General features: G+C 41.5%; 1 protein-coding gene across 1 annotated transcript in view; it reads right to left on the bottom strand.

Moving 5' to 3' along the window:
* Nucleotides 1-24,200, bottom strand: part of MPZL1 (myelin protein zero like 1) — a 71,365-nt gene that overhangs the window by 15,727 nt on the left and 31,438 nt on the right. Inside the window, exons 3-5 of the mRNA XM_077902568.1 lie at nucleotides 5,628-5,794; nucleotides 1,438-1,651; nucleotides 585-717 (exon numbers count right to left, since the gene is read on the bottom strand). Of these exons, the coding sequence (XP_077758694.1) occupies nucleotides 585-717; nucleotides 1,438-1,651; nucleotides 5,628-5,794 (514 nt within the window). The remainder of the gene's footprint in view (nucleotides 1-584; nucleotides 718-1,437; nucleotides 1,652-5,627; nucleotides 5,795-24,200) is intronic.

The raw sequence follows: 24,200 nt of genomic DNA, 5'->3' as shown, positions 1-24,200 counted from the left end.
GTGTTTTTTCGAGAAGCCATACACAAGAAGAAAAATCTACTTTTCTTTATTGCTGGTATATTTTGCTGTCCAACTCTTATTACCCCAGTCTGGATGAATAGAGCCATGCATTCGAGAATGATCAAAGCAATAAAACTGCTTACAAAACTATAAAAAGGAAAAGCCCTCATCATCACATCAGCTGGAGTCATTTATTAGCACAACTCTGTGACTAGAGTTTTCTATTTACCTAACTGAAAAGAAGAACCTTGTGAGATTATGACCAAGAGATTCAAATGACAGTCCTAGTGGGAGAGTGACGTGTGTGGTTTCATGATATGGTACTGTCACGCAGAGCCCACATTGCTGCGTGGTTCACTGCACAAACCCATGGCAGGTGTTCGGAAGTGGGGAGTAGTGCACGGCCCATGTTCACCAGCAGGTCACCGATTTCTGCTGGCCTGCACCAGCACACCTCTGAAGGACAGACTCCCCCGATCCCGATGTGAAAGTAGCTAATTCTTCACCATTCTTTTTGCACAAAAAAATATAGAAGTTTTTGGATTCTTTCCCCCACCTCCTCCCCCACAAATGGTGTTTCTTACCCAGTATAATCCCTTTTAGAGTTTCTCCTTCTATAGAGGACAGCCAGGATCATGCTGATGAGCAGAGTGAGACCTAGCACCACAGCAGTAACTATACCCACCACCACCCAAACTGGAAACACGGGCAAGATCTCTAGAGAGAAAGAACAAAATTGTTTTAAGGTACTTTGCTACCAAGAGAGGAAGTGGGATTTTATTAAATTAATAAGCAAGTGCTTTAGGAGTGACCACTTCGTCTTTTATTGTCCACATTATGAGCTCCCACTGTCTAACCGATATTGTACAAATGTTAACCGATACAGAATAAGCTACAGAGCTAATAAGGATCTCTATACACTCAATCCCTCCCACTCAAGGCTCTGAACTCAAAGCAATTCCAGGGGTGTGAATTTACCTCAATTTGCTCTCTGGCAAAGCAGACTTTGTCTCAAAGTGAGACACCAGAAGCTGCATTTCCTCCTTATTTTCCAGAAAAGGGAAGAAAAAACTGTACTGCAAGTGTTAGAACTTTCTCTTGGAGAATATCAAAGCAGTATTAATCTTATTCTCCACTGCCCATCCCATCCAACCATAGTGAACTAGGTCCTTCTTCTAATTAATACTGAAAAATTAACACTCCTAAAATTGGATCAGTGGGCTCCAGGTATACAAATGAAGAAACTAGCTACTACAGCTGGATAAACAGGGCCCCCCCCTGCCCCACCAAGCTCTGGCATATTTTGGGGAGCCACGGGTACATGAAACAGGGAGCGTAACTGTATCGCAAACACAATAGGAAATGTAACTCTGTTCTCCAACTAAATCTGAGATAAAGGAGACTGTGTCACCTTTGCCAAAATACTCAAGGAAGTACCTTTCTCTACAACATAGAGCCTAATGTGTCCTGGCTGCACAACAATGTCAGGAGGGTTTTTGACATCACAAATATAGGTGCCATTGTGTATAAACTGCATATTCTCTATGTTGATTGATGCATCTTTCTTGTCGAGGTCTCCAGCCCAGCTGATTCTGTCCTTAAATGGTGGGTAATTCCCAGGATACACTTGTCCTTGGGAGTAGTGGAAAAACTGCAATTAGAAAAAAAAGAACGTATGAGCTTTTCTCAAAGGCAGATGCTCTAAACTCTTAACAGGCATGCAGCACAAGGTTTTTTCAAAAAGACTTCATGTAGAAAGAAATACAACTTCATATGACAAATAAGCTATGGAATCAAAGCCAGACCAAAGTTTAGAAATCACAGGATTCAGTCCTCTTTCAGTTAAAGAGATAAACTCATCTATCATCTCAAATCTTGTCAATATGCCACTGATGTAGTGATTACTGCCCATTTTTCATACGTAAGGAAAAAAAGACTCAAAGAAGCCATCTGCCCAAGGTCACTACAATAGGTAGATCCAAGGTCAAAGTCAGGACTATCTAACTCTTCAGAGCCAGTGACAACATCATGATTGAGCCTGTGAATCCAAAGGTTTCAGTCTGAATTCATAAAACTTACCATTTAGTTATACAAAGACGTGAAGAAAGCAAAGCCTAATTATCACAGATCAGTTACTCTGAGAGGCTTTTTCCCTCTTACATATTGGTTTCCTAGGGGTACACATGTGAGAGGAAGCCCAGACACCCCAATGTTCTTGCTTCTCTTCGAAGATTCAGCCTTTAGCTCACTTTCCTCATACTTGCTTTTAGCAAAGGAACTCATTTCTCGAAGAAACCCGCTCAAGCCCAGCACCTTGAGCCCAGCACCTTGAAAGCTAGGGAAGGCCTAGTCAGTGGGGATCTAGCCTGAGACTTGGCTTCAATCCAAGTCACTTTGCAGGAGGCTTCACACCTTTCTTTTAATTCACAGGTGAGGTCATAGTGGACCAGGGTAGAAATGGGCATTAGTCAACCACAAGCTCTGTGGTCAAGCAAACAACATTTTCAGAACCTCTGAGCACAGCGAAACCTCTGTGCGTTCTTGTCCATTCCTCTGATTTAAGGACCGTTGATATTTTGGTAACTCCTCAACCCCTCTCTCCATCTGTGGTGGTTCCCTGAGCTCTGAATCCTCACCCGGCAGCCTACTCCAGCCTACTCACTTTATATAACTCAATGGCCCCACCTCCAAGTTTGTCACCTTCTCCTGTAAACGTCACCTTCCACCTGTGTGTCCCATCTCAACTAGTGGATTACTCCAGTCTCCTGAACCATGAATCCTGGAATAATCCTTGATTCCTCTACTTTCCTTCCCACCCAGTTAACCTACTAACCCTGTCAGTTCTACCTCTTAAGTTTCTCTCTTCTCTCTATTGAAGTTCCTCCACTGATAATACCTCATTTCATGCTCTAATCATATTGGACTGTGGCCTCTTAACTGGCCTTAACCTCCTCTAAACCCACCCTCCGTGATGCTAAATGATCACTGGAAAATATTAGTAATAACAATTATATTATTATCACTACAATTTATCAATCATACACGCTGTGTGTAATATAACCTACATGCTTGTTAAGAATAGCAAACATTCTTAATTCCTGGGCTAGGAAAAGGGGTGGAAAAGAAATGGGAGCAGATAGGGAGGAGAGGACCACAAAACTCCCACAAGACTCAAGATTTTAAAACCAAAAAAAAAAAAAAAAAAGATTTTAAAACCAGGTCCTTAGACAAACACAACTACCCAAAAAGAACTAGCAAAGAAGGTAAACAGAGGGGAGAGAAGATGAGTTCCAGTTTATTTTTTAAAGATTTTATTTATTCATTCATGAGAGACAGAGAGAGAGGCGCAGAGACACAGGCAGAGGGAGAAACAGGCTCCACACAAGGATCCCAATGTGGGACTCGATCCTTGGACCCCAGGACCACGCCCTGAGCCAAAGGCAGACACTCAACCGCTGAGCCACCCAAGTGCCCCGAGTTCCAGTTTAGACATGGGGACCTTGATTCCACAGACCAGAAAAGCCATCTAAGGTATGTATGTCAGACTTGAATTTTCCTGGAAATCTGTAAACATTCAAAGCATCCTGCTCATCTTATTAAATGTGTTCTGACACTTCCAAGTATAAGATCTTATATCAATAGCTAAGCATTCTGGAATTACCTGTAATCAATTTGGTGGGTTAAGTATAAATTGATTAGCTAAAAATGCTAATCAAAAATATAGCATGTTCTTTAGGTATATAAATTTGCCTCAACCTACTTGATAAGAATGTTTTGAGCACAAATGCAGCCAACTATTTGAGAGAAAGTTATTACCACTGGGTGTCTTCCTGGTGATGTTTGATTTTCTGTGAACTGCCTGCCTGCCTCCCTTCCTTCCTTCTCAGGCATAACACCCAAGGCCTATTCCTTTTTTTAATGTAAATCCTGGGGGACACAGGTCCACTCAAGAATTAGGAAACCAGGTATATATATTCCAATCCAGTGCAACAGAGATTTTCTTTTGGAGACTATTTCAACAGAAAACATATAGCTTTAATGAGACATCACATATGAAAACGAAGCTACTTAGGCTAAACATAAAACTGGTTTTATTCCAGGGACTATAGTCATCTATACACACTCCAAGTTCTCCCAAAGGAGACTCCCCAGAAATCATGATCTAGAGATAATGGGCAGGTAGTCAACTCTATTCTGTCAGGAAAGAATCAAGGAGAAATTCTAAGCACAAAGGCTCTCTGAGCCGAGGGGGGGGGGGGGGGGGGCGGGGACGGATGACACTCAAAACCTCCACAGATTGGGCAGCCCGGGTGGCTCAGTGGTTTAGCACTGCCTTCAGCCCAGGGCGTGATCCTGGAGACCCGGGATCGAGTCCCAAGTCAGGCTCCCTGCATGGAGCCTGCTTCTCCCTCTGCCTGTGTCTCTGCCTTCCTGTCTCACAAATAAAATCTTAAAACAAAAAACAAAAAAAACTTCCACAGATGAATAGCAGCTTCTAAAGTTTCTAGACCATGCATTCTCCACAGAGGTGACATCTCTCACAGTGGGGGCAAATACTGGCTCTAAGGGCACGGAAGAATAAGAAAAAAATCTTCCTCTTTATACATAAAGCAGAGATGTAACAGTATATATGTAGTCTTAAAATTTCTAGAAAGGGGACAGAAATTAGGAAAGTATGTTTCAAAAAGACTCCTTAAAAAGGTGATAATGAATAGAAAGATTGGGAAATATTGCTTTGGGATGCCGGGGTGGCTCAGTGGTTGGGCGTCTGCCTTTGGCTCAGAGCATGATCCTGGGGTACGGGATCAAGTTCCGCATGGACTCCCTGCATGGAGCCTGCTTCTCCCTCTGCCTGTGTCTCTGCCTCTCTCTTTCTCTTAGTGTCTGTCTCTCATGAATAAATAAATAAATCTTAAAAAAAAAAAGAGAGAGAGAAACATTGCTTTAATCAATCTCTAAAGCCTAGAGACAGTAAACATTATTAACAAATTTTCCCATCTGAGAGATAAAGAATACATAAGGGAAGTAACAGTAACTAGAGGGCAACAAAACAGGGTTTGAACAAGTCCAGTCTGTATGGTGTGATCTTGGCTAGATCATGACCCTCTTGAGTGGTTTCCCACTCCCCCTCCCCAATCTGTAGTGGGGAACACACTTGTTCCTGTGCAGGTGAGGAGGTGGTATGACAGAGGTATGCAAGGGAACTGCATCCAGATGATGGTCAACCATGTAACTCATCATCATGCAAAAGAATCTATCTTAAAGTGGCCGACTATCCCTGCCGAGTGCTGACACCCTGAAACGTGAAACACTGCTAAAGCACGTACCCATACATAAAGGATGGTCAACATGCAGTTCTCTCTCTCCCACTGCCCCACTCCCTGCTTCCACTCTCTCCCTCTCTCTCTCAAATAAATAAATAAAATCTTTAAAAAAGAGAGAGAGAGAAATGCTGAACTTAATTTTTCCCGGAGAGCTTGGGACAAGAGAAGGACCTTAAAATCTATGTGTCAACACACTTGTTTGGGAAGTGAACCACCAGAAGAACGGATGCTCATTACACCTGGGCAGCACAGAGCCCTGGGAACCCAGAGGGAGGCTCAGCAGGAGGAAGCAAGCATTCCTACCGACACAGTGGTGTCGGTCCCCTCTGGCTGGAAGCTCCAGGAGACCGAGGTCAATGTGCCTGTAGTGTTAGTAGACTTGAACTTGCACGTCAGCTTCCCTTGCGTCCCATTTGCCACGAAGATTTCTTTTGGGGTATACACCTCCAAGCCTGATGCATCAGTGGTCACTGGAGAGGGAGAAACAAGGAAAGCAGATTTAGGATTTAGCATAAATACTATGGTGCAATTTATCAGAGAAGACAACAGAGATAATGAGAAAGTTATGTGATATATACAGATTATCTGTTGCCATTGCATCCTATACATTTTTGGAAGAATATTCCACAGCCAGGTACTTCTTGTAAACAGGATAAACTGCTGACGGTCTGGGATTTTGTTTTCGTTTCTCAGTAAGAAGATATTTTCACCAGTTCAGCTATACCTAATGTTTTTCTTTTAAATTAAATTATTTCTTTTAAATTATGTTTTCTTCATGAGAGACTCCTAACTCTGGGAAACAAACAAGGGGTAGTGGAAAGGGAGGTGGGCAGGGGGCTGGGGTGACTGGCTGACAGGCATTGAGGGGGGCACTTGACAGGATGAGCACTGGGTAATATGGTATATGTTGGCAAATTGAACTCCAATAAAAAAAAGTTATGTTTTCTTCATTTAAATTTTCTTTTAAATTTCTTTATTTCTTAGAGTAGTTTTAGGGTTACAGAAACACTGAGCAGGAAGCAGAGGGTTCCCATAGATTACCTCTATCCCCACCCACCCTCACTCCCACCCCTGCCCCGTTTCACCTATTAGTAACATCTTTTGTTACTGTAACACTTTTGTTATAGTTGATGAGTCAATACTGTTACATTATTTTTTACTAAAGCTCATCTTTTTTTTTTTTAAGCTCATCATTTACATTAGGGTTCACTCCCTGTTACACATTTCATGGGTTTTGACAATGCATAATAACATGTATTATAGGAAAACACAGAATCATCTCACTGTTCTCAACATCCCCCCGTTCCTTCCACCTATTCATTCCTCTCCTCCCTCCCCTGAACCCCCAGTAACCGCTGATCTTTTTACTGTTTCTTTATGTTTGCCTTTTCCAGATCATTATGTAGTTGGAATCATACAGCAAATGTAGCCTTTTCAGATTAGCTTCTATCACTTAGCAATATTTGTTTCCTCTATGTCATTTTATAGCAAGACAGTTCATTTCTTTTTATTGCTGAATAATATCCATTTTATGGATATTCACCTCTTGAAGGACATCTCGGTTGTTTCCTTGATGATCTATTTTTAATAATGTAGAGGCCCTAATTTCTTCACTTCTTTAAGTAGTTCTCATATTTTACTGTTAAATTCAACTGCTATCACATTGAACTTTTTCTCATCTTTCGTATTTAATGCAATTAAAACTATTCTCTCTCTCTCTTTTTTAAAGATTTTATTGATTTATTCATGAGAGACACACACAGGGAGGCAGAGACATAGACAGAGAGAGAAGCAGGCTCCATGTAGGAAGCCTGATGTGAGACTCGATCCCAGGTCTCCAGGATTATGCCATGAGCTGAAGGGGGAGATGCTTAACCACTGAGCCACCCTGCTGTCTCTACAATTAAAATTATGCTAGATAAGGTATCACTTCATGTAAAGCCACGTTTAAGGGTGCCTGGGTGGCTCAGTCATTAAGGGTCAGACACTTGATTTCGGCTCAGGTTATAATCTCCAGGTCTTGGGACTGAGTGCCTCCACCCTTGGACTCTGCGATCAGTGGGGAGTCTGCTTGAGATTCTCCTTCCTTCTCCCTCTGCCCCTCCTCCTTCTCTGAAATAAATAATTAAAGAAAATTAAAGTCAAAAAAAAAAAAAAGAAAATTAAAGTCATGTTTATTATTTAACTGATCCTTTTCCTATAAGGGATTTAAGGAACATGCACAACATATTTTGTTTTCCTTAGTGAAATCCTATCTACTATTACATTTCAGCATGCTTGATACATATGCATTCAAGAACTAGCTGACCACCCTGTGGTCACTTCACTTCACCCATTGAATTTATTCAGTTAGTCTAAGCCCAGAAATAGTCATTAAAATGTCTATCACTTAGAATATAAAAATAGGTCCTTTTTTCAAATCTGTAGTCAGAGGCAACTACAAGAATTTTAAGGATTGCTGATAAAATCAAATAGTCTTCACTCAAAAGACATTTTTATGGATTCAATGAAAATTAGAAAGAAAAATATTTAGCCTAAAAATGAAATGAATTAAAGCTAATATAGAGAAGCTTATCTTCCAAATAAGATATTTTTTAAAGAAATAGTTTGCAAAGAATCCAGATCTACAGTGTTCTAATTATTCTTAGAATGTAACAGATGAGCAGAATAAGGAAGGGTACTGTCACCCGGGACTGATGATCATATTAAGAATTTTTTCTTCCTGAGGTCTTAACCGTGACTCCAGGCCAAGGAGAACAAGAGTACTCCCCCAGTCCTCCCAACCATCTTCCAAATGTTTATTCTCAGAACACAATGGGCACTTTTGGCTATTCTTTTAAATAAACTGATGGCCACACTGCATCAAGCAGATTTTTTTTCTGCTAAAGAGGGTGGATTATTATTATAGAGAACAATGGATTATTATTTGTGGCCCAAACCTCAAAACAAGCCCTTCTTTCAAACAAGAAGCAAACAAAAGACGTTCCTTGCTATTGTGGGTAGGCAGAAAAGCAGCCCCAAGGCATCTGAGTTCAAAATGAAGGACAAAGCACAAGACCAGGCGATCTAACTAGCTTAACTACAGGAAGCAGCATTGGCTTATAACCCTTATTTACTGTTTTTTTTTTTTTTTTTAAGATTTTATTTATTTATTCATGAGAGACACAGAGGGAGAGAGAGAGAGGCATAGACACAGGCAGAGGGAGAAGCAGGCTCCATGCAGGGAGCCTGACATGGGACTCGATTCCGGGACCCCAGTATCACACCCTGGGCGGAAGGCGGTGCTAAACCACTGAGCCCCCCGGGCTGCCCTACTGTGTGATTTTGACTAGTTTTCTCCACAGTGGTGGACACTGAGGGGAAGCCGGTCTGCAAAGTCAATAAATAAGTCTCCTCAAAGGTTTTCTTAAACCAGATTCCTGCCTCAAGGCTGGCTGGCAAAATCTGACACCTGAGAGGTTATTTCAAGATGGAACTAGCCCATGTGTCCAAGTTCACTAAATTTTGACCAAAAAATACTAACCAAATCCCTAGATGGCTTTTAGACAATCTATCTGAGAAAGACTTAATTATACCAGAGCTGGTTAATGGACAAGTGGCTTTAAAAAAAAAAAAAAGTCACTCTTTGACTAATTAGGACATGCAGCTCTTGATTGCAGCCATGCAGCTCTTGATTAGGACACGCAGCTCTTGATTGCAGCCAGGATTGCGAATTCCAACTCCCATCAATCAGCAGTTCCAAAAAATAAATAAGTAAATAAAATGCTCCATACATAGCTAGTTAACATCCTCTTGTCCCTGGCTCTCTTTCTTGCCAGCACTACTGTTGTCCTAGTCTTGGAGATCCCATTAGTCTTAAAATGAACCTTTCAAAGCCCTGGTCTCTTTGTTTATCTTCTCTTCCATTATATTAACCTCAGGCCTATCCCAGCCACCCATTCCCAAACATACCCTAGGCCAGGGCTTCTCAACCTTGGCACTACTAACCACTGGGTTGGATTGTTCTCTGCTCAGGGGCTGTCCTATGCATTACAGGATATTTAGTATAATCCCTGGCCTCTACTAGATGTCAGTGGCATCTTCTCCCCTTGCCGCTGTGGCAACCAATAATGTCTCCCAATACTGAAACATGAGAACCATGGCCCCAGGCCCTATTATTAATACCAGCAACCCCTCTACCATCTCAGGCTTCTCCACGCTCTGCCACCTCTTGGCTTTTCAGAGCATTTCCTCCAATACCCTGAACTTTGTTGATCCTTCAGCCACATCAGAACCTAATATCCATCAACCCTCCAGTCTCTTTACTGTCTCATGCTCAGCACATCATTTGTCCTCCTCAAACTGGTTCCACGGTGCATGACTGGATTCATTCCCTGGCATGTGCCATCAGCTCCCTTGCCTCTCCCCTCAATGTACTCTCCTGGCGAGACCTCAGCCAATCCTCTACCCATCCTGCATCTCCACCAAGGCAGCAAAGCACACAATCCCCCCAACTGGTTTCCCCTGAAGTTCATGACCATCAACTTCAAAGGGGGTTCCTAATAATGCCTACCAATCCTTCCCCCTTTCCCTATTCCATCTACTTGTCACTCCTCTCCAGGGCAGCCCCTCCTCTGTACACAGGACCTCCCTCATCTTTTCTTGGCTAAGGATGTTAATCCAGCAGTTCTCTCTCTTTCTCTTGAATTTTTCACTCTCTACTGACTTACTACCATCAGCCATATAAATACCTATATTTATATCCCAGCTTTAGGGGAACAAATCTTGACCCTGGATCTTCCCACAGCTATGGCCATTTTGTCCCTTCTATTTTACAAATCTTGAAAGAATAGTCTACACTCACTGTGCCCAATTTCTCTCCTCCCATATTCTCTTGAATAAACCCAATTCAGGCTTTTATTTCCAGTACTCCACTAAAACTCTTCTTGTTAAAGAATCTAATGACTCCATGTGGCTAAATCTACAGTCAATTCTCAAACTTCACCTTACTGACCTACCTGCAACACCGGACAGTTGATCATTCCTACTTGGAACACTTTCCCCCCCCTTTTGACTTCTGAAACATCACTCTTTGGTTCTCTTATCTCATAGCCTGCTCCTTTCCTAGTTCTCCTGAGCTCTGTTGGAGAGTTCCAGACCCTCCCGTTGACCTATCTCTTCTCTTGGTGACTTCATCTAGTTTCAAGGCTGTAATTAGTTCCTGAATGCTGATGACCCTTGTACATATACACACACACACATCTACCAACTTCACTTGGATCTAACTGGCATCTCAAATTCATTATGTCCAAATTGAATTCCTGATTCCCACCCTCAAACCCACCATTCCATGGCCTCTTCCATTTCAGTAAGTGGCAACACACCAGCCTTTCAGTGGCTGAGCCTTCTTGACACCTCTCTTTCTCATGATTTATCTCCATGCTGTCATAAAACATGTTGTGTCTACTTAGAAACAGCTCTCAAAAATGATCGATCTCTCCCTGCCTCTCCCAGTGCTGCCATCCTGGTCCAAGCCACTATCATCTTTCACTTGGGATATATCAGTGGCTTCCTAAACTGGTGTCTCTGCTTCCACCTTCACCCACTTAACTGTAGCCAATCCATGGGGAGGCCAGAGAGATCTCTTTAAAATATGTATCAGATCTTATCACTCCTCTGCTCAAACTACTCCAAGCGTTCTCCACATTAGCCAGGATCAGGCGAAGTCCTCACAGGCCCACAAAGGCCAGGAAGAGCGAACTCCGAACCCCCTCTCAGACCTTGCCTCCCAGTCTTCTTCCTCAGATAGGCCGCAGCAGCCACCCTGGTCACTTTGTTGCTCCTCAGCCTGTGATGAGGGCCCTCAAACACAGAGAATGCTAAGGACAAAGAGATGTGAGTATCCCAGGAAGCTGTGATGCCATGAGAGACAAGGGAAGAGTAAGCCTTGTGTGGAACACTGAGCCGGGAGCTCTGCATGGCCACTCTCAGGGAGGAGCTTCAGGAGACACCCCTGCTGAAAGTGCCTGCGGTTACCCAGGCACTCTGCCAAGCACAGCACAGCACTTCTGAGCAAATGCGATGGGCTGGAATGGTACTGCTGGAATGGCTCTTCCATGTGGGCAAAGCACAGGTTTCTCTCCCAGACTGCATTCCACGCAGCTTCAGCAAGAGAGGAGTTCATGGGTTTCTTAAACAATTGGGAATGCTTTGCTTTGTCCAGTCTTCCCCCCCCCCCACCCCCAAGTCACTAGGAATATTATGGAAATACAGAGTAAAATTATTGCGGAATTCAGATGGCTTGTCTTCACAGTCCTAAAAGGGAGTCCGTTAAAATGGTTACCAATGCAAATGTAAAGTAAAGTACACCTGAGATGCAGAGAACCGGCTGCTGTAAAGGCCACCATTCCATGCCACTGGGGACTGGAATCCCCGGCTGAGTGAGATATTAAACAGGGCTCTTTTAGGCCTACAATTTATGCTAGTGCCGTGAGAAGTATTTAAGCTTTAATTAAAAAACTCAGATGGGGAAAAGTCTCCTGTTGCATCCTGGAAAAACCAACTGCCTCAGGAAAAAGAACACAGAAATGAAAGGGAATAAAACGATTACGTGACATATGAATGTTTTTATATCCTGCCAACTTTGGATTCTGAGTTATATATTAGCTTACATGTAAATTTCAAAATGGTAACAGGAGCTGAGCTTATTACTCTCTTCCTGTGGGAAGGAATCTTGCTAAATTACACTAACATTCAAAGGGCAAGAAAACGAATAAGGACAACCCTTCTTGTAGATCAATTCAAATGAAAAAAGCCTGAAAAATCATTTGATGAGTAATCAAAAAGTTCATTGAATCAACTCACCAGGGGTCATTTCTACAGTAATCAAATACGATACCCACAATTTGATATTCTTCTATTTTGTAATGCAATGTCAATAATGTCTTGTAACTACCATGGTCAAAAGGTCCTACTCCAAGTAAATTCAAACTCTCATACCATAAAATCATTTGAAATACACTGCAATAGCATTAATATGAATGAATAAACACTTTCAAGGGCTAGACAGGGATCGTGAAACTTAACGATTGAAGTAGTTCCTTGTCCTGTTACTGCTAGGTCCATCTGCAGTACCCTGGTTTGTAAAAACCTCACCCTTTTAACAACCCTCACTACGGTTTTCCTTGAAATTGAAAGGAGGTTTTTGTTTTGAACTTTTTTTTGAAACATTTTGATGTTGCCATTATATTCTCCTGCCTAAAAGAGTACAATCAAGTAATTTATTTAAATAGCTTTCTGACCTCTCTTGTTGGCTGTTGGTACACAGTGTTAATCTGATACCGTAATATCTCCTAACACAAGCATAAATATGACCTTTTAAAACATACTAAAAGAGAAATAAAAGAACTTGAACACAATTCAGACTGATAGGTCTGAGTGCAAGAGGGTGGAGGGGGTAGGATGAAAAAGGCACACAACTAATGGGAACATTTGATTTCCTAGGGTGGGCAGTGAGGGCATGGAAGATCATTTTAACATCAGCTCTGCAAACTGTATGTTTGTGTGTGCACACACACACACATTCTTTTGTATATGTATTATTTTTCACAATAAAAATTGTGTTTTTAAAGCAAGGAAGACATCAGTAAGCTCATAAAAGATTTACTTCTTTAATTCCAGAATGCTCCAGTGAAAGTATTCAGCACAAGATTCCCTCAGAGTGTTGACTGTGACTCCTACGATCAGGCTGGATAAAGTAGAGCCACCTGATGATGTGCATCAGTGGAAACAACGCATGTGTCATCAGGTCAGGGGCCTCTCATGCTCGGAACAGGGCCATTCCTCTCTTCCATGAACCAAGGTTGACTATTTTGGATGTCCCTCAGCTGGAGAACACAGAGTAAGTGGAGACTATAAAAATATACTCTATTCAATGAACCCTAAATGTGAATAAATTAAGCTTTTCACTTGTCAGGAACACATTCCTCTACACTCTTTGTCTGCAGTTACGCTTCAGGCCTCAATCTAAGTGACTTCCTCACATCTCGCCAAACTCCCCACCCTGTGCTCCTTCGTATCCTGCCCTGCCCTCCCCGCGAAGCCCCCTGCCCTCTGCAGGAATACTGACCGCCTGTAACCAGGAAGCACTAAGGGCTGTATCCACCTTGCTTGTCATCATATTCTCCTTACTTCACAAATGCTTTTTTGTCAATGTGTTCAACAAACTTTTTTTTTTTTTTTAAGATTTTATTTCTTTATTCATGAGAGACATAGAGAGAGAGGCAGAGACAAGCAGGCTCTATGCAGGAAGCCTGATGCGGGACTTGATCCTGGAACTCTGGGATCAGGCCCTAAGCCAAAGGCAGATGCTCAACCGCTGAGCCACCCAGGCATCCCAACAAACATTTGTTTTAAAGTAGGAAGGAAGGAAAGAAAAGAGAGAAAAATAAAACATGTCAACTAAACTCAGTCATAAAAAGTATACTTGCTTCACAACAAATGCCTTTAGGATCATGCCCCAAACATTATTTCCAGAGATGACTCAGGGCCAAGTTAGGATGCTGACAACTATCTTACAGGAAGCTTAGATAGGTTTCCAGAGTTTTCTTCCAATCTAGATGAGAGAATCCCAAAGGAGACTCAAATTTTGAAATGTTCAATAAGAAAAGTGTATGTCCTTTAAGACCCCAAATAGCCAAACTGAAGGCATCACAATTCCAGATTTCAAGTTATATTACAAAACTGTAGTAATCAAACCAGTATGGTATGGACACAAAAACAGACATACAGATTAATGGAACAGAATAGAGAGCCCAGAAAAAAATCCCACAATTATATGGTCAATTAATCTTCAACATCTGAGGCAAGAATATACAATGGGAAAAAGTCTCTTCAGCAAATGGTGTTGGGAAAACTGGGAAGCAGCATGCAAAAGAATGAAACTGGACCACTTTCTTATACCATGTACAAAAACAAACTCAAAATGGATTAAGGACCTAAATTTAAGACCTGAAACCATAAAAATCCTAAAAGACAGTACAGGTAGTAATTTCTCTGACAACAGCTGTATCTTTCTAGATATGTTTCCTAAGGCAAGGGAAACAAAAGCAAAAATAAACTATTGAAACTTCATCAAAATAGAAAGCTTCTGCAACAAACAATCAACAAAACTAAAAGACAACCTACTGAATGGGAGAATAAAGTTGCAAATGACATATCTGACAAAATACAAAGAGAACTTACACAGCTCAACTTATATAACTCAATACCAAAAAACTCAACAAGTAATCCAATTAAAAAATGGACAGAAGACGTGAACACGCATCTCTTCACAGACATCCAGACAGCCAATACGCAACATCGCTCCACATCACCCAACATCAAGGGCATGTGAATCAAAACGACAATGAGATATCACCTCACACCTGTCAGAATGGCTAAAAAACACAAGAAACAAGTGTTGGTGAGGATGTAGAGATCTAGTATATATAATACAATGGAATATTATTTGGCCATAAAACAAAGAATGAAATCTTGCCATATGCAACAACATGGATGGATCTAGAAAGTATAATGCTAAGTGAAATAAGCCAGTGAGAGAAAAACAAATACCATATGATTTCACTCATATGTGGAATTTTTTTTTTTAAGATTTTATTTATTTATTCATGAGAGAGAGAGAGAGAGGCAGAGACACAGGCAGAGGGAGAAGCAGGCTCCATGCAGGGAGCCTGACGTGGGACTCGATCCTGGGTCTCCAGGATCACACCCCGGGCCAAAGGCTGCGTTAAACCGCCGAGCCACCCGGGCTGCCCTCATATGTGGAATTTAACAAATAAAACAGAGGGAAGAAAAAGGGAGAGACACAAACCAAGAAAGAGCTTCTTAACTATGAAGAACAAACTGATGGTCACCAGAGGAGAGGTGCAGGGGGAGAAGGGGTGAAGTAAGTGAAGGGGATTAAGAGTACATTCATCATGATGAGCACTGAGTAGTATATATGGAAGTGTTTAAGCACTATATTGTACACCTGAAACTAATGCAGTACATTAAGGACACGTGAAGTAAAATTAAAAAAAAAAACTTATCTTGAAAAAAATAATAATAAAAGAAAAGTCTGTGTACTTCCACTAACACACAGGATTACTAAACTCCTCAGAATCAATTCCTTCCACTCACAGTCAATGTCCAGCTGGCCACATCTCTATCTTTAACCTTTTTGCACTAACAAAGGCTTTCTGTTTCTCAAATGAGACATTCAAAAGGTCCTGAATCAGGCCAGTCATTAACTAATCATTTGACTCCTTAAAGCCCTGGTATTTCTTCTTTGCCCCCTCTATGTATGTACTGTTCATCCTGCTTTCCTGCTACCACTTTTCTTTTTTTTCAGTCAACGATTCATTCTTTCAGAGCACACTGGGACTCAGCCTCTGCCCTTAAAAGACTGACAGTCTCTTGAAGACAAATAAACAAATACCTAGTGTCAAGGCAAAGGCACGGTGCCTGGCCCCTGGGACACACACGGCCAGACTGTGGACTTTACACAGGGCAGGGCTTCCATCCAAACCCCAAATGGGCTGTCAATACAGTCAGGCAGTCAACACAGATGCCGCAGATGTGCTGAACCTCAACTGTCTCGTCCACATCAAGTGCCCTGCATTTCTCAGTTCTTAGAAAACAGATGAAAGTAAGAAATCAGATCTTCTGCTGATAGATTCTAGTGGACTAAAATGCTTAGCATAAAGAATGTGTTGAAACCTTGGGGGTGGGGTGGGGGTGGGGCACTTTTAATACATTAAAAAATAATACTCTCATCTCTCATATATATATTTAGTCATGAGAGACCGAGAGAGAGAGAGAGAGAGAGAGAGAGAGAGAGGGAGAGGGAGAGAGAGAGAGGCAGAGACACAGGCAGAGGGAGAAGCAGGCTCCACACAGGGAGCCGGACGTGGGACTAGATCCTGGGTCTCCAGGATCACAGACTGGGCTGAAAGCGGCGCTAAACCGCTGAGCCACCCGGGCTGCCCTACTCTCACATATTTTATACTTCTCATGTGCTGAAACAGCTTTTAAAATTTCTATTCAAACAAAAGACCACTGTACTTAAATCTGTCTTTCTGAGCTCTCAGATCTTATCAGAAGGTCTACAGTATGTTAGAAGATACTTGAACCACAATTTAATCCAAATCAGAAAAAAACAATACAAAATATTAGAGCCAACAAAAGAATATGTGATTAAAGAATATGCCAATGACAAGAAGGGTATTCCTCACTTCCAAAATAAGGCAAAAACAGTGCAATGCAAAAACCACCACTTACTGACTGCTTATTATGGGTAACGCATTACTAAACTAAGGAACATTTATTATTTTTCTTTTTTTTTTAATTTTTTTATTTATTTATGATAGTCACAGAGAGAGAGAGAGAGAGGCAGAGACACAGGCAGAGAGAAGCAGGCTCCATGCACCAGGAGCCCGACGTGGGATTCGATCCCGGGTCTCCAGGATCGCGCCCTGGGCCAAAGGCAGGCGCCAAACTGCTGCGCCACCCAGGGATCCCCATTTATTATTTTTCAACAGCACTATTGGGTGTCATCTACTGGATAAAAGTTCAGAGAGACTAAGGAACTTGCCCAAGTCCCTTATCCAGCAAATGTAAAGCCAAAAGTTCAATCTAGGACTTTATGACCCCAAAGCCTAGCTCTTTTCACTACTCTGATTATCAAGCTTTAACTGAATCTTTTATTCAAACAAAATATGGGTTTTTATGGGGAACTGACTATACAAAGAAGACAAAGGTACTTTTCACATACAAGTCAGATAAAAAGTACCCAAAACTTATAGTAATAAATAAGCCCCAGAACAAAAATACAGCACAATGGTTCTCAGCCTTGGCTACACCTAGAGAGCTTTCAGAAATACTGATACCTACTGAAACTACTGAAAATACCCTACATGGCAGTGTAATGATGGATACGTATCATAATGCATTTGTCCAAACCCTGAGAATGTATAACACCAAGAGCGAACCCTAATGTAAGTCATGGGCTACAGGTGGTTATGATGTATCAATGCAGGGAAGGTTTATAACAAGCGAGGCTATCCATGTCTGGGATAATATGGGTCTATGGCATATGAATATACAACTTTTCTCTCAATTTTGCTGTGAAAAACAAAGTCTAGTAAAGACAAATACTGATGTCTGAGTCCCACCTCTAGTCCCAGGGACTCTGATTTCACTGATATGGGGTATGGCCTGGGCATCAGGATTTTTAAAAAGCCCTCAGTGGGGGATCCCTGGGTGGCGCAGCGGTTTGGCGCCTGCCTTTGGCCCAGGGCGCGATCCAGGAGACCCAGGATCGAATCCCACGTCGGGCTCCCGGTGCATGGAGCCTGCTTCTCCCTCTGCCTGTGTCTCTGCCTCTCTCTCTCTCTCTCTGTGACTATCATAAATAAAAATTAAAAAAAAATAATTAAAAAAAAAGCCCTCAGTGATTCTAAATTTTTTTTGAGAGAGAGATTTTTATTTACTCATGAGACACACAATGAGGCCCATCTCTAAAATCCTACAGAATCTCAAGACTGCACCTAAACATGACTTCAGAAAACCCTCCCTGACCTGAATACCTCTTCTGCCCCACTACTCAGTATTTGTCATACATCTCTCTATGACTGCTGATTATTTTTTTTTAAGATTTTATTTATCCATAGAGACACAGCTAGAGAGAGAGGCAGAGACACAGGCAGAGGGAGAAGCAGGCACCATGCAGGGAGCCCGATGTGGGACTCGATCCCGGGTCTCCAGGATCATGCCCTGGGCTGCAGGCGGCACTAAACCGCTGCGCCACGGGGGCTGCCCTATGACTGCTGATTATTAAAGCTGCATCTTCAAGTGAGAGGCAAGAATCTTTTCGGTACTAGTACAGCAACTATCTCGAGTACCCCTCCTAGACTCAGGACCCCTTAAAGGGTGGAATTACCTCTTGGCCTTTGTGTGCCAAACATACAGGACACTTCCTGGGGGTGACAAAGTTTTCAAAGAACACATAAGGTAGTCAACAACCTGAGAACAGCTGAATTTTTAGGATTCCTATAAGGTGAAGTTATTGTTAATGAAACGTAAACATTTTTTTTTCCTCAAGTAAATTAAAGAAACCAACTTGCTTATTAACCTCAGTGAACAAGATTCATCAGCACCAACTTATCACTGTCAGAGAGAGTTCAAAGTATAAATGCTCATCCTTGGACAGAAAATAAAACAAGAGAGAACTGAAAACATTTCCCTCCCCCCTTCCTGTTGAGATGCAGGCTAGAATAAAATAACAACAAAAAAAGATAATAAAAATTTTAAAGATAGGGGGATCCCTGGGTGGCTTAGCGGTTTAACGCCTGCCTTCGGCTCAGGGCGTGATCCTGGAGTCCTGGATCAAGTTCCGCATCAGGCTCCCTGCATGGAGCCTGCTTCTCCCTCTGCCTGTGTCTCTGCCTCTCTCTCTCTCTCTCTCTCTGTGCCTCTCACGAATAAATAAATAAATATTTTTAAAAATTTAAAGATAATTTAAAAAGATTAGTATCAATTAAACGACCAATTTCCTGAATAGCAAATTCAGGACTAGCTAGGTCTGCAGGGGGTGCAGTCTCATTAGATACTATGCAGGAACATACACATCCATCAACAGACACTGAGTACCAGCAGCATGCAGGGTCCGGACACAATAAAATAGTCCTCCAAAAAAAAAAAAAAAAAAAATAGTCCTCCAAACGAGTCACACGCTACCAGGTCTGTATTTTACTTCTTTAAAAAAAAAAAAAAAAGATTTTATTTATTTATTAGAGAGAGCGAGAAGAAGAGAGCAAGCACAAGCATGGGGAGAGGCGGAGGGAGAGGGAGAAGCAGACTCTCTGCTGAGCAGGGAGCCAGACATGGGGCTCGATCACAGGACCCCGGGGCCTGACCCGAGCCAAAGGCAGCTGCTTAACCAACTGAGCTACTCAGGCACCCCAGTGTATTTTACTTCTTGTTTCACCTTATCTTCCCTAAAAAGTTCCTATGAAAGCATCTCCTTAGCAAAAAAACTATTGGTTAATTAAAGTTGAAAGTTTGAAAAATGGAGAGGTCAAGGGAGTGTTTCATGGAAAATGAACTTGAATTTTAGCTGGAAGGTTGAGAAAAACCAAGGTAGATGGAAAGGAAGGGAATTTTGCAAAGAGAGAAAAAGGCGAAGATGTTTACAAATGAACTGTGTAGGTTAATTTGGCTGGAATAGAAGAAAGCCTTCAAAGGTGAAAAGACATGCTGAGAAGCTGGAACTTGATCTCGTGGGAAATGGGCACCACCAGGTATATTTAAGGAGGCAATATGGTAGAAGTGGACGTTTTGGTGGAGATATGAAAGAAACAGCAAAAGGAGAGAAAGAAGAGACATTAATAGATTCTCTGCCCTTGAAAGATTTTTGTTCATTTCATTCTGCCCCCAACACTGGACAAAAGGAAAACTTCCAGGTGTGATTCATTTCTTAATCTTTCAAAAGCAACAATGCTAGGCACCTGGGTGGCTCAGCAGTTAAGCGCATCTGCCTTTGGCTAAGGGTGTGATCCTGGAGTCCGGGGATCAAGTCCCACATCGGGCTCTCTGCATGGAGCCTGCATCTCCCTCTGCCTATGTCTCTGCCTGCCTCTCTCTCTCTCCCTGTGTGTGTGATTAATAAATAAATAAAATCTTTAAAAAAAAAAAAAGGCAACAATGCTACCAACATACCAAATTATTTTTACATTTGTAAGTTTACAAATTGACTTTAGGTATGTGAAGAATATTTTTAAAAAACTAAGAAGTGCAAGGACACCTGGGTGGCTCAGTGGTTGAGTGTCTGCCTTCGGCTCAGAGCGTGATCCCAGAGTCCAAGAATTAAGTCCTGCATCGGGCTCCCCGCAGGGAGCTTGCTTCTCCCTCTGCCTGTGTCTCTGTCTCTCATGAATAAATAAAATCTTTAAAAAAAAACAAAAACAAAACCTAGAAAGTACATATATCTAATTTCTTTGAAAGAATTCATGATTCTGCATGATTGGATCTGTCCTATGGCTGCCACAAGTTCCTTGAAGTTGTTTGGTTTTTAAAGATTTTATTTATTTGAGAGAGGAAGCAAGTGCCACTTACAACAGGGGGTGGGCAGAGGGAGAAGCAGCAGCTGACTCCTGGCTGAGCAGGGAGCCCAACGCGGGGCTGGATCCTGGGACCCTGACACCATGACCTGGGCCGGAAGGCAGACACTTAACTGCCTGAGCCACCCACAGGCCCCTTCTCAAAGTTGTTTTGTAACACCACAACCATTTTGATGGAAATATTGCTAAAATGTATTATTTTTTCTGTCTTCATACAAAGATAACAGGTTTACAGAGAAACAATATTTATAGTTTCAAAGTATTCCTCCACAAGATAGTTATTAAATACAAAGGGAAAAATAGTTACTTTACAGGGCAGAAATATGGCAGACATTATCTGAACTGGGGATCAAAGGTGATGTTAGGGACGCCTGGGTAGCTCAGCGGTTTAGCACTGCCTTCAGCTCAGGGCCTGATCCTGGAGACCTGGGATCCAGTCCCCTGTCGGGCTCCCTGCAGGGAGCCTGCTTCTCCCTCTGCCTATGTCTCTGCCTTGCTCTGTGTCTCTCATGAATAAATAAAATCTTAAAAAAAAAAAAAAAAGAGGTAATGTCATTAGTAATGGGGCAATTTGGGAAGACATGCCTCCCTGTTTCATGTCCTGAGAACAGAACACCAAACGTGCATAACCCAAATCGTCAAACATGATGGAGGGGCATTCTAGTATCTAACTGGCCTGTACTCTCCAAAAATGTTAATGTAAAATCAAGGAAAAAAGACTCAGGCAAACTGAGGTGACAGAAGGGACCTGACAACTCAAAGAAACTCATGATTCTCTACTATAATGCACACAATTGGGACAAGTGGCAACACCTCAATAACACCTGTATATTAGGTACTTGTACTATATCAGTATTAATTTCCTGATTTTGATAATTACACTGTGGTTATGTAAAATAATGCCCATAGTCTTTAGGAAACTTCAAAGAGCTTAAGGATGATGGTCTTCTACATACACACACACACACAGAGTATTTAAGTATTTAAGGATTTAAGGACCATCATTTCTGCTGCTTTCATATAGTTGAGAAATACACACATGAGGGAGAGGGAAAAGGTTTAAGAAAATGTAATAAAATGTTAACATTTGAGAAATCTGGGTGAAGGGCAAATGGAATTCTTTGCATTCTTTTTGCACTTTGTTAGTCTGAAATTATGTCAAAACAAAAATAGAAAAATGCAGTATTTTGTATAACTGTTTTTTTTGTTTTGTTTTGTTTTTCTTTTTTCTACTTGGTAACAAGACTAGTATGACCATCAGGAACATAATATAAATTTAGTGATGCCCTCTGGATCCACTCAGATATGTAGGACTATTTGCCCCCATCTAGATGTCCTCAGCATGATTATTTTTGAACTTTTATAAATGCTTTTAATTTTCTTATTATCTGCTCCATTTGGATCAAGTCATCAGCTGACTGCAGCTTGCCTCCAGTAGCCCCTCCTGCACCTCCTAATTAATTGTTCTAACCTATTATGGGCATGGAAAAACTCATGTAGTTCAGGATTCATTTTAAAGATGAAAAAAACTCTAGCCCAGAGAGGGTAAGTAATTGATTGAAGGTATCCATGTTACCAAGAACAGAAAAAGGATTTAAAAAAATTTTTTTATTTATTCATGAGAGACACAGAGAGAGTGAGAGGCAGAGACACAGGCAGAGGGAGAAGCAGGCCCATGCAGGGAGCCCGATGCGGGACTTGATCCGGATCCCAGGATCACACCCTGAGCCGAAGGCAGATGCCCAACCACTGAGCCACCCAGGTGTCCCCATCACGCTGGTTTGGTCAGTGTATAAAGTAAGAGGAAATTGTTTCTTTATAAAGAACTGTTATGAGTAAAGCTCAAGAACTGAAGGAACAGATTTTGTCATATTAATCTTAGCTGTCTGTTCCCCCCTCCTTTTTTTTTTGCTTACTTTCCAGTACCCAGATAAGCCTCTGCAGATTAATCGAGTGTTGGTGCATTGTGAGTTTACTCTTTCTTTAAAAAAAAAACCCCACATTTCATAACCCCCAGATGTTCTATAGTCTACGGAGTGCCTGGCTGATTGCCCAAAGTTTAGATTATTACTCACTTAGATTTATATATGTGAGACACAACTACGCAGCAAAAAAAAAAAAAAAAAAAAAAAAAAGGCAAAAGGAGGACAAATTCTCATTTAAGTCATTTGTAACCAAATATAGTTAAAAAATGTACAACAAAATTTTTGCGTACCTTATTCCTCCAAACGTATCTTCCCCAGATATTTTCACAGAACTGAATATTCTGCTTCCTAACTTATTATAAACATTTAGTGAAATGAAATCTCCTGAAACCATTCTTTGGAATCATACTCCCCAGAGGACTGGCATTTATTCAAAGGTTTCTAGCTGGCAAGAACTGCTTAGAACAATAGTGGTCAAATGGTTGAAACTGCCATTTTGAGGAGGCTGATAGGAAATTACTTTTCAAGTCATATGATATTTGAAATAATTTCCAAATCTAAATGTTTATGTATGGGGGGGGACTGTTTAAATAAATGTCGGTGTATCTCTAAAAGGGAATAGCATGGTATCGTAAGAAAGAACGGGGAAGTTCCTTAGTGTTGATATGAAATGATCTCTAAGACATATTATTAAATGAAAAAAACAGGGATCCCTGGGTGGCACAGCGGTTTAGCGCCTGCCTTTGGCCCAGGGCGCGATCCTGGAGACCCGGGATCGAATCCCACATCGGGCTCCCGGTGCATGGAGCCTGCTTCTCCCTCTGCCTATGTCTCTGCCTCTCTCTCTCTGTGACTATCATAAATAAATAAAAATTAAAAAAAAAACAAAACACAGACACACCATATACAAAAATTAACTCAAAATGGATCACAGACTTCAATCTGTGAGAGCTAAAACTATACAACTCTTTTTTTTTTTAAGATTATTTATTTATTCATAGAGACAGAGAGAGAGAGAGGCAGAGACACAGGCAGAGGGAGAAGCAGGCACCATGCAGGGAGCCCGATGTGGGACTCGATCCAGGGTCTCCAGGATCACACCCTAGGCTGCAGGCAGCACTAAACCGCGCCACTGGGGTTGCCCAAACTATAAAACTCTTAAAAGAAAACACAATAAATCTTTGTGATCTTATATTAGGCAATGGTTTCTTTCTTTTCTTTTCTTTCTTTCTTTCTTTCTTTCTTTCTTTCTTTCTTTCTTTCTTTCTTCTTTCTTTCTCTCTTTCTTTCTTTCTTTCTTTCTTTCTTTCTTTCTTTCTTAATTTTATTTATTTATTCATGAGAGACACAGAGAGAGAGGCAGAGACATAGGCAGGCTCCATGCAGGGAGCCCGACGCAGGACTCAATCCCAGGAGTCCCAGGATCACCCACCGCTGAGCCACCCAGGTGTCCCTAAGCAATGGTTTCTAAGATGACACCAAAAGCATGAACAACAAAAGAAAAAAATAGGTAAACTGGACTTAAATCAAAATTAAAACCTTTGTGCTTCAAAGGATACCATCAAGAAAGTCAACCCACAAAATGGGAGAAATATTTGCAAATTTTATATATGATAAGGAGCCTGTATCCAAAATATATAAAGAAACTTTAAAATCAACAGTAAAAAAAAAAAAACAAACCAATTTAAAAATGAGCAAGGACTGGAATAGATATTTCTTCAAAAAAGATACACAAATAGGGACGCCAGGGTGGCTCAGCGTTTGAGTGTCTGCCTTTGGCTCAGGGTGTGATCCCAGGATCTGGGATCAAGTCC

This window comes from Canis aureus, chromosome 6 (assembly GCF_053574225.1).
Source record: "Canis aureus isolate CA01 chromosome 6, VMU_Caureus_v.1.0, whole genome shotgun sequence".
Lineage (NCBI taxonomy): Eukaryota > Metazoa > Chordata > Mammalia > Carnivora > Canidae > Canis > Canis aureus.
The sequence above is the reverse complement of the archived record's forward strand: the minus strand, read 5'-3'. Positions and strand labels throughout refer to the sequence as shown.